General features: G+C 32.4%; 1 protein-coding gene across 1 annotated transcript in view; it reads left to right on the top strand.

Annotated features, from left to right (window-relative positions):
- Window positions 1–1,389: 1,389 nt before the first annotated feature.
- Window positions 1,390–12,332, top strand: part of LOC106464831 (rho GTPase-activating protein 100F-like) — a gene marked incomplete at its 3' end in the record, with an annotated part of 59,420 nt that continues 48,477 nt past the window's right edge. The window contains exon 1 of the mRNA XM_022392633.1: window positions 1,390–1,480. Coding sequence (XP_022248341.1) covers window positions 1,456–1,480 — 25 coding nt within the window. The remainder of the gene's footprint in view (window positions 1,481–12,332) is intronic.

Raw genomic sequence — 12,332 nt, 5'->3', positions numbered from 1 at the left:
TGTCTAACTTGGTTTTTTTTACTAATTTATACGTATTGTGTGAAAGGGGGAGAATGAACTATGAGAGTACTTGAGATATTTGTGAAAAACACTTAACTGTGCGGAGTCTTACTCGTTGAAATTTGAAACGTATAGTAAGTTGTGTATAAGATGAATGAGTCATTTCTTACTTACTTTAAGAAGAGATATTAAAAATAGTTACTTTCTTTGAATACTATGAAAATTACACATTGATCTTTACTGAAAGGACTTATACCATCTTCATATTTTCCAACAGTCACATTCAAAATAGTTTAAAAGTGAAATTAAATAGCTTATTATACTTACACATTGCTAAATTTTGTTGAGCTAAAATTGGAAGCATATTATGACCCTTTTGTTACTATATTTCTTTTTATGTTCAGAACGTTGATTTAATAAGATATCAGATGTTATTTACATACTCCACAGCCATAACCCTGAACTGTTATGCGAACGAGCAAGTTAGGTATTATATTAGTTTTAATTTATTTACGTTTTTTAATCATGAAAATTAAAATCAATGTTTCTGATCTTAAGCTTCCCCACACCGCTGCCAAATTCATTATATATATATATATATATATTGGCGTGTGGTTTTACCAATGTAAGTGGCATTACAGCATATTACTACATATATATATATATATTAACTTTGATTTTAGAATGAAAAACTTGTAAATGTATTCCAGGTTTTTCTGCAACACAACGACACATTTACATTCTAAATTAATATTTATTTATAATCCTCAAAACATTTTTCATGTGAATGTTACATCATGTTAAAAAGTTGAAATGGGTAAACAGATTGTCAAGCAAAGTCAATTTCCCAGTTTCCGTGCACAGAATATCCTCTTGCGGCCAAAATAAAAATTAAGACGAACACCCACACAAAAGCCCACTCGCGCTTATTACATTCATTCCTATTGTATATTAACTCTGCAGTACACCAAAGCTCGCTAAACATCTCCCCCCCCCCTAGATTAGTATTTGTCTAGATATTTGTAAAACCAAAACTGTAATGGAATATTTTTCATTACATTAGCCCGTTACGGCAAGTAAGGACGCAACAAAAGGTTGATTTTTCTACACACTATACTGTGATAAATCGAATGTTATTTCAGGCAGGCAGACAGACAGACTACGTCGCTTTACTGCCGATCGTTAGTGCTACTTAATAAAGTGTACAGGACAACACGTAGTGTAGATAGTAGTAGTAGTTATGACGTTGAATCAGGCTTGAGTTTGTATTTCTTGGAAAAACGTTAGTTTTTCATTTCTGAGTATTTTCTCGAATTGAAGTTTGGAAAGGTGACACCGTTGAAACCAGGCGATGTCGAGAGATTGCGGTAGCTGAAGAACAACCTCGGTAATCAGCACGAAATAAGCTTGTCGTTCTAGAATGTATAAAATTTCACTTTCTCGAAGTCTCTTATAATGAGTTCAAGCCAAAAACGAGTTGGTGAGTATTTATTGAGAGATAATAAAGAGTGAACTTTAAGTGTAACCTAAATCACGTTCATGTCTCGAGCCATATATCGGCTTAAGATATTTTATTATAAAACTAGTATTTGTAGAAGTTAAAAAATACGATAAGGTTGCAGTTTATAAGTTGTTTACATGATTATCACGATTGGTTATCTCTTTTTTAAAACTTAAACGTGTTAAACTCTACGGCAATCATTTTATATTCAGAAGTTTTACCACGTCTTTTATTTTTTTACAGTTTAATTGTAAGCACTGTAAATCATTATCTTAACACTACCTTAATATTTCTAACACTGATAATTATTAGTAATTAGTATTTCTGATATAAATACACGGCTTATAACTTAGAAACCTAACTTTCCTATATATTTAGAATTACACATCTACTTCAATTCTTTCTTCCAGCGAGAACATGGAAGAATGCGCATGTTACACTTGTAACATGCAATTTGAAATTATCCAAAGTTTTAGGAATTAAAACCCACTATAAATATCGAAACTCAGACAAAAATATTCGTAATCGGAGTGAGTTTAAATATAGACATCACTTACCCTTATTTTAAATATATCGAAAACCTTGGAACTTCAATTGACAATAATAAATTATCTTTCTTCCCATGATAGCAACAATCAAAAAATGTTTTTGTTACAATTACCCTGAAAACAAGCGTCTGAAGCAAAATGTGTGGAGGAGGGAAGGGGAGATGAAAGTGAATAAACTTGTCAATTTTTGTTTGTTTGCTGGATTTTGCGCAAGGCTACTCTAGAACTATCTCCACAAGCCGGCTCTAATTTTTAAATTGTAATAGACTATAGGAAATGCTGCTAGTCAACTCCACCGAACACCAACTACTGTTCTAAGACCGTATAGAGTGGTATGAGTCACTCGGCACCCACACCCCCCAAATGCGGGACGCAAACCACAGAACCTTAACATCAAAATTCAGCACGCTAACTATTTGGTTGTGCTTGTCCTTCAAGCTTGTCAGAAGGTATGCGGAAACTAGTGAATCTCGAGGACGTGATTCACTGGAAACTTTTTTTACCTTTGAAGAGGAAATTTGGGCCTATTTTAATGCAGTGGGAACAGATTACAATGGAAATTATAAAAAAACAAGCAAAATGTATGTTAAAATAACCAGTTTAATAGCAATTTGTATGAACTTCTATGTTTTACAGCAACATCTTTGTATTTTTGAGAATTTATCTCCAGTTGCAAAATTCATGTAGATAGCGAGACATAACTTTGCACCAAAAAAAAACTATTTTAAGTTGGAGAAATCATAAAATAAGTGAAATTTGAGTATTTTAAGTAGATAGCTAATAATGTATTCATTAGATAGAAGTTTACTTTAAGTTACACTTTAATTAGATCTTCATCTCTCGGTAATTTTTCATTAAATATTCTAGTCTTCTTACTTTTAACACAAGTCTTAATCATAAACTAAGTTTGGGGCAAAAATTAAAAACACTGAATGCGTCATAAAATCATTATACACAGGTATTAAATAGACTGAGTGTTTAATATATCCTCAGTGAATAAATTCTGTGCAAAGTTTAAGTAGCTCACAAATTTCTAGTATAAGATATATATATCTTAAATTCTTTCTAGGAGTTTCCACACCCGTTGATTTTGAAACCGATGGTGGATTTAGGCTGTTATAATAAAGTTTTATGCCGAATTTGGCGTCAAAAATTAATCGAGGGTTCAAATATCTTGAAAGAAAACTAATTCTCTGTTTGAGATATTTTTAAAGAATTATAAAATTATAAGCAAACAAAGTCTCGGAGAAAGAATTTTTGGAACTAAAAATCAAGGTTTATAAAATAATTGTAATCTTTAGTTTTATTTTCTCAAATCCTGATTAGTGTTATTTTATCTTCCCTTTATTTACAGTTATTTCAAAGTGTTATATGACGTGATAAAAGTTTTGTCTTTTCGAACATACTTGTTTACCATACACGATTTTCGCATGATTAAGACTTTTGATCGTGAAAAAGAAGAAGGCTTCTTCTTAATGAACTCGTTTAATACCTTCTAGATATCACCAAACTAAACTGAAATCTTTCACATAGCATTTAATGATATTACAAGCTCGAAGTTCCCATCAAACCATCTAGCCTGTTTCTAACTTATATGAAGGTATTTAATTGTATTTTTATGTGTGTATGGAGCGAAGCGCTTCTTAAGAAATTAGATGTTTTATTTCCTATTGTATATCCTAATGTAGTTACTGAAGTGGGTTTTGTGATATTTTTGGTGCTTTGTTTGTCATTGGTGAAGAAGACAGCAGTATGACAATCCACAACTTTGTCCAGCATGGAAAACTTCAAAAAAATGATCTGCAGCCGTTGTTCAGGGTCTTCGATGTCTTAGACCTAACACAAAAATGTCTTTTATTTAATTGAAATTGGTTTGTTTGTAAATAAGCACAAAGCAACACAAGACACTGGGGGGGGAGGCAATTGAAGTTGTTGAGCGAATGGATGAATACTTTTATATTATATTAAAAAATTACCTTATTCGCGTAAATTATGAACTTAAGCAGCACTTAAACAAGCTGTGGTTTGTGACTTTGAGTATTACTCTGTTAAAAATAATTTCTCTATTTTCGATAATAACTGCTCAGCTTAGTATTGTGTATGGTTTCTAGCAGGAATAATGTTCTAATTTCAGAATATAACACTAATATATTAGAGACCAAAACCTCTTAGAACCAATAAAATTTCCCCAATGGCTCAGCAGTAAGCTTGATGGCTTGTTACGTTAAATATTTGGGGCTTGATCCCGGTTGTGGGTACAGCGAAGGTTTTGTTTCTTTGTTTGAAGTTACGCACAAAGCTACACAATGGGCTATCTGTGCTCCGTCCACCACGGGTATCGAAACCCGGTTTTAGCATTGTAAGTCCGCAGACATACCGCTGTGCCACTGGGGGGCACAGCGAAGGTAGCTAGCTTATTGAGCATCTTTCACTTGAAAGAAACAAATCACCTCCGATAAAATCAGAAAAGATAGTTCCAGAACAAATAAACATTAATTTGATATAAATGGATAACAAATAAACATTAATGTGATGTAAGGGGATAACAATTAAACATTAATGTGATATGAGGGGATAACAAATAAACATTAATGTGATGTAAGGGTTTAACAATTAAACATTAATGTGATGTAAGGGGATAACAATTAAACATTAATGTGATGTGAGGGGATAACAAATAAACATTAGTGTGATGTCGGAAGATAACAATTAAACATTAATGTGATGTGAAGGGATAACAAATATACATTAATGTGATGTAAGGGGATAACAATTAAACATCAATGTGATATAAGAGGATAACAGTTCAACATTAATGTGAACTAAGGTGATAACAAGTAAACATTAACTTTAGGAACTGTCAAACAACTCACTTACTTTCTTCACTTTACAATTTCAGATCTGTAACGAGACTGCCGTGGCCTAGTAGTTAGTGTGCAGATCTGTGGATCTGAGGGTCCATGTTACGCGTCCCTTTGCCGCAAAATCGGTATAAGAGGGACAATGAAATCCTATGTTCGATTGCAGTATCCCAAGAGTTGGCGTTGAGTGTTGATAATACGTGCCCCTTCTAGTCTATTAGTTCAAAATTATAAATTGATAGTGCAGATTGACCTTGTGTATTGAAAAAAAAACAGCTCTGTAACGCTAGAAATTTAAAAATAATTTAATCAGTTTACATTAAAACCCGAAAATAAAATATTGTATGTGACTACATAAAAGGTTAACCTGATCTTGCAGTGCTGTACAGATAATCCCCGTGCAGTCGTGTTTCATTTAAAAGCTTTTCTTTGTAAATGACATAAAAAGTTGACCTCAATATATTTACTGGATGTTAATTAGACTGACATTTAAAAGTTCTGCAAGAACTTTGTAGCAATTTGTAAGAGTAATCAAATACGCAGACAGACTAATCAGCTTATATGGACCTAATGTCTGAGACTAAAATCAAGATGCTTTTCTGTCGTTGTATATATTTTTAAGGATTGAATGACAGCAAGAAAGATCTATTAAGTTTATATTGTATAAAAAATAACATAGGTTTATATTGTACGTATGTATAACCAACAATAATAAAAATTAAATTGTTCTAAAACTAAACTGAAACATAACTTTCATCCGCAAGGGAAAAAAAATTAAGCTGTCGTCAATGTAAATTAATTTATCAAACATATATATATATATATATATGCATCGTTTTCCATTAAAGGATCGATTTACCTTTATTCGAGTTATAACAATAATATAACTCGATTTGGAATATTATTATCAAGACAAATGTATTGAGCACTGACAATACATTAATTGACAACTGACAATACATTGGGAAATCTTTCTAACTAACGTAAAACCGCTTGTAATCTAATTATTGAGAGACTTCTTTTGGACATATATATAATATTGTATTCTAAAGAAATATTTGAATAACTAGCAATAAAAGAAATAAAGATTGTGAAGTGGTAATTTTCTGTACGGAGAGCAAATAAACTCGCAATTAATTAACATTTCTGACACGGTGCAAAAGTACTCAAAGTAAACATGTTATTAGATTTACTCCATCAAAATAGTTTAACGTAATTATGAAAATATCTCAGCTCAACCAATACTGTTAAACGTTTGTCTTTAAAGGAAAAAGAAAAATATCGTGAAAGAATGTACTAATAAACGCATGTTAAACAAAGCTTGAATTGTCAATTAATACTCGTTAAATATATTATTATGTTCTAAATAGATTGATTAATGTGTACCGTGAGGAACTAGTTTCTGGACTGTTTTTTTTTTTTTTTGTAAACTGATAAGCATCAGGATATTAAAATACATCTGTATCTTATGTTCGAATTAACAGTCTGTCAGCAAGTTATTTCTAATTACCATTGATAAGCTCCTTTAGCTTCCACTTGCCTGAAATTGACAAACCAACTCGAATGTAAATTTCGTATATTTGAAAATTCAACTATAAACAGCCTTTTATACAGAATATATTGATAAATTGATTTTTCTAAAACAATTCTGAGATTTCATTTCTTCTATGAAAAAACTAAACATCGTTTTTCCCCTTTTTGTAATGTCATTGTTTCTTTTGTTTGTTTGTTTTCTCCTTGAACAAGAACATTTATAATTCATCGAACAGGTTTTTGAGACTGCCTACGATGATTGGTGGGTAAAACGGGAAGGAAAGGCGGTTAGAAAAAAAAAGGTTAATGGAGCATTATTTCAACTCGTATCTTGTTCTGTGGCGACACAATGGTGGTGTGCCTGCGTCGTGTCGTAAAAACCCACAGCCTTGCTTTTGATCGGTTCGTGCGCAGATACGCGCTTAGTTTACAACATGCATGAAATTACTGAACTGTGTTGATGACGTTTGTTAATAATCTGTGGAAAGTACACTGACTCATTCTTCTGAACTGTGAAGTTCACTGAAACATCTACAGATAACGTCTGTTGATCTGTGAATTGACTGACATATCTATAGGTGACGTTTATTAATCTGTGCAAAGCACACCAAGTTATCTTTGGTGTTCACTGAGTTAATCTGTTGATCTGTGAAGTGGACTGAAACATCTACAGATAATGTCTGTTGATCTGTGAATTGAATGAGATATCTATAGATGACGTCTGTTGCATTTTAGTATTCATTTTATTGTTTAAATTAATTCTAATAATCTGCGTTGTAAAATGAATTAACCAGTCTCTTAATTTATAGTTCACTGAACCATTCAAGTTACGTATTGTAATTTTTGGTATCTAATGAGCTACCAAAACAATATATGTTAATCTATGGTGTAAGCTAAGCTATTCAGATAGTATACGTTAATTTGAAGCTGTAAACTGAGTTTTGCAAATGAAGTTTCTTAATACCTAGTGTGCACTGAAGTATGCAAATGGCGTTTGTTAATCCATGGCGTCAGTACTTTGGGTGGTACCCTGTGTCCAAAGGATGCTGCCAAGCAATAGAGAGGGGGAAAAGTAGATACAATGACGTCATAGATTCACGGAGTGGAACCAGAGGGCGCGTTATTCGACTGTCATGACAGGCGGACATAACGTCATAGTTCCACGAAGTGGAACCACAAATTTGATGAGATCATCCTACATGTTTCAACATATAATCAATGATTAGATTTAATTATGATCTACAGTCACTTTATGTATAAAACACTGATTCATTAGTTGTATATTTAATCATACTTTTTACATTTCCTAACCTTTATATGTAAATCACTTATTATCCTGAAAATGACACTTATTCCAGTCTCTAAATAATTTAACATAAAACTTACTGTTTCACTAGTTTATATTCATTCACATAACTGTTCTTGAGAAAATATTGTTTCTTACGATAAAGAACAAGAAAATACACAATCTATTTTGATTTACCTTGCTAATTATAGTTTTAGTTTCTATATCTAAGTGTACTTTTTACAATTACATAATATACATAAAGTTTTGGAAGATGTAGAAATGAACGCATAATGTTTTTATCAATGTGACTAACAAACAAAGGTCAGAACTTGTCATCGACTGGTCAGGTGAAATATCTCACAGCCCCACACTGAATGTGTGACTACGTGACGATCTCCTAACAAACAGTTGTCTTGACATTAATGCCTACACTGTTTGTGTGTGTGTGTGGTATTTCTTAACAAATAGCGTCTTAATATTAAACAGTCTCAAAGTTTTATGACATTTTTAATCTTCAAGAAAAATGGATGGATAAACAGTAAGTCATTCATTTATTATTTTTAGTTGTAGCAAAATGAAATCATACATTAAATATTGTAACATACATTATATTTGTTTGTATATATATAAATATGTACTTATAAAGTCAAACAGCATATTAGATTATATAGAGAATTAAATAGTCGTCCTTTTCAGAAATGAAAAGTATGTAAAGTAAATTATTGGTTATAATAACTGTCTCATTTAAATAATGAATAGTATGTATGTTATAATAGTTGTCTTGTTGAACTAAGAGTTTTTGAGTCCTTTCCAGGACAATAATTGTGAAAAGTATACTTAGATATAGAAACTAAAACTATAATCAGTATGTTAAATCAAAATAGAACACAATTATATGGATAAAGACGAACTAGTGAAACAGTAAGCTTTCATTTTAAATTATTTAAAGATTTAAATAAGTGTCCTTTTTTAGGATAATAAGGAACTATGGCATCATGTCCGCTTGTCATTTCGGCCTAGCAACATGTCTCTAACAACGCGCCCTCTGTTTCCACTTTGTAAAACTATGACGTCATCTTCTCTGATGACATCTTTATATGGCACCAGCGCCTTCTTGGAACTATGACGTCATCGTCTCTGCCCTTCCCTATTGCCTGGCGATCTCCCACTGAGGCGGCATCCTTTGGGCACAGGCCTACCCCCCCCCCTAACTACTGGCGTCTGATTTGCATAAGTTACATAAATAAGTTGTGCTATCAAATGAATAACGCATACGACATTCGTTAACTCTTGCATGGGGTTTATAGAATTATTCCAATGACGTGGTTTAAGTAATGATGTATCTGTGTCATCCAAATGTCACCTATCAATATATATAGTGTCCAGTGAAGTAAACGCATGGCATCTCTTAATACGTGGGAGAGCCCGATTATTCAAATGATGGATCTTATATCTGATGTCATCTGAAGTATAAAAATGATCTCATAGGTAGCGTCCATCAAATTATACAAATTACATCTCTTAATCCATGATGTAAACTGAGTTACTGTTAAACTAAATTATTCAAATGATGGATCTTATACACGATATCCACTAAAGTATAGAAACGATCTCATAGATAGCGTCTACCGAATTGTACAAATGTTGTCTCTTAATCCATTATGTAAACTGAGTTACTGAAATGATGGATCTTATATAGAGTGTCCACTGTAGTATACAATTACATATATTAATCTATGAAATGTAGAGTGATCCATTCAAGTTGGCTGATGCTAATCTTTGAGGTATCTTCTGAATTATTTAGTTGCCATTAACCTATTACGTCTTAATTAAGTTATCTATATGTTGTTCCTTCTGTAGCCATTAATGGTTATGCTAAATTTATTGGCTCACTTCATCAATTTAAATTATCTTTATTATAACGTCAAATGTGCCTACGCATTTCGTCTTATTTCTTTATTCTGATGTCAAGCTCGTCTATATTTTTCATACATCTGACTTTAATGTTTACAGTGCTTAAGTACATTATTAGTTTGTGTGTAATATTTTTTCGCAGTCAGAACCAGCTTTGACGTATTGGATCTTGACCCAACCAACTTTAACTGTTCACAGTGCTTAAGCATATTATTAGTTTGAGCGTACACATTTATTCGTAGTCGGCACCAACACTAGCGTATTGTCGAATTTATACATTTTATAGTATAAGTAAAGAAAGTGTACTTTTAAATGTTTGAGGGTAGAATGGGAGAACAAATTAAATATTTTTCGTGTTTCAAAAAAAAACTATCTAAAGTGTTAATGATTCTTGAAGTTCTAAATCAATATCAATAAATAAACACTATATCAAAAGTATATTTTGTACAAGTTACTAACTATTTTGTAGATAGAAGCAAAATATGATAAATTTTAACAAATGGTAAGTAAAGGCTTTCATTAGACTTGCTCGTACCCAATGTGGCGCTACTTGTTTTTGGTGTTCAAGCTTCTCTCATGTCTGAGTAGGCAGCTTGAAACTGCAGTGTCAACTATAGTAGCAACCCCGAAGTTACTAGACGACTATAACGGCGCCGGTTTGCCGGCATCTATGCATCGAATTGCCGCATTGTATGAAGGAGATACAAGTCTGTTCAAAACAAATACAGTTTGAAGTCTCTATGAAATAACCGAATTGGAATCAATGTCCTTAAAATGTCTTAAATAGTGTTATTATGTGAGATAGAAGTTACTAACTTCAGAGAAGAGTGTAACAACAGTAAATGGTCAGTGTCTGCAGTGGATATTATTACTTCTGTGGCAGTATGAGGTATTCATTCGTATTTTCTTTATCTGGTTCGATAATTTTAAAACACTTATTGAAAACCAAAGTATAATTATTAACGACCTATTCCACTAACTTATTTGTATGCATTAAACTGATATGATTCTGTTATTTCTTCACAACATATCTTAATTAAAACTTTGCAGCTTTAGAAAACCGAATGTTGTCAGCTTTAGCTAGTAATGTTATTGAGAACCTTAATATGATTCATAACAAAAAATAACTTTTTCGTTACACAGATTTTCCATACTACAACATTCATTTATGCCCAAATCGTGTTTTTTATGTAGATTGGCATTTCACAGATTTTTGTTATCAGATGAATGTTTAGCTTTAATGGACAGCTCGAATTTTTGGCTTTCATGGACAGCTCATGCCTGTTTCTAGAGTGGGAAGATTGTACTGCACCTTCTCCTGGTCGAAGTCGTTAACTGTGTTTGTTAGCGCGGTCCTTTAATCCAACTCAAATACTCTGAAAGCAACATCAAGAAGTACATATTTCCTGTGATCATTTTTAACATATGTCTTAATAACTGATTAAACATTTTTCACAAAGTATTAAATCTTATTACTTAACGCAGTTTCTTTGCCTTTTTTTTTTTTTTTGTTCATTCATTTACGGTGAAGATTAATTTTCACACTCGTTTTACCCTTTGTAATAGTTAGCGCTTGGAGCTTAATTTTTGATGTAACATTCGTATATAACGTAAATAGTGTAAGTTATAACAGTATTAAATACTACTCTTAAGAGATGAGATTTTGCGATGTTACAACACGTACAAGTAAGAAATTAAATGTTGGGGTTTATAGTATATTGATGACAGAAATGTTTGCAAAATACAAGCTCTAAACGAAAGCACCATATAGAATTTTTCATCCACTATTTTTGGGTCCATTGAATTTCTAAAGAGTATCTTAAGTTGAATTTTAAAAATTATCCAAGAAGGGTAGGACCCAGGAAAACTTGCAATATATTGCATGCGTGTAGATCGAATTCCTCCCAAGTTGTACCCATATATGTATAAAATGTATTAAACAGATGTAAAAACAGCCTCAGATGCCATCAAAATACACCATTTTCAGTAAAAATTCAGAATGCCCCAGACACTTCCACTATGTCTCCTTACTCATTGCTTTTTTCTCCAAAAATATCACCTCCTTTATAGATCTCTGCCTAGTTCCTGTTTTAAACGTTAAATGTTTACCAAGAGAAATGCAACACCAGATCTTATAACGCTTGATTTACGAGTACGTAAACACTAGAAATAATCACGAATTTGAATTCTCCCCCCTATACAGGGTGGGCAAAACGTCTGGGCACCCCCCTCCTAAAATAAAGATAGTGTACATGAAAGAAATAATTTATTGCATATTGACATGCTTACATACATTGACACAGACTAACAAAACGTTTGATTAATAATCCAAAATGTCCGTCTGTTGGCGTTCATTTTCATAACATAGGATGATACATCTCCATGTGTGATGTTACATTCTTCTGAGCGTATTGGGGTGATCTTTTTGTTTCAAAATTTCAGTTGTTTCATATCGTTCCTTTGCCGCAATCGCGAAACGCGAAAAACTAAAGTGTTAACATGAGCTTTAAATAAGGAGGATGCCCAAACTTTTCCCTACCCTGTACATTACAATACATATGTAACGCAGTATATTAATCTCCATGTTCTATTAATTAATTTATTAGTTATTACTATTACCCCTTCGCCCATACGGCTCATTATTCCGCTGACAGTTAATTGAAATGCAACCTTATGCCACGAGCAGG

The sequence above is a fragment of the Limulus polyphemus genome, unplaced genomic scaffold (assembly GCF_000517525.1).
Source record: "Limulus polyphemus unplaced genomic scaffold, Limulus_polyphemus-2.1.2 Scaffold1754, whole genome shotgun sequence".
NCBI classification, from domain to species: Eukaryota; Metazoa; Arthropoda; class Merostomata; order Xiphosura; family Limulidae; genus Limulus; species Limulus polyphemus.
This window is presented reverse-complemented; position numbering and strand designations above follow the sequence as displayed.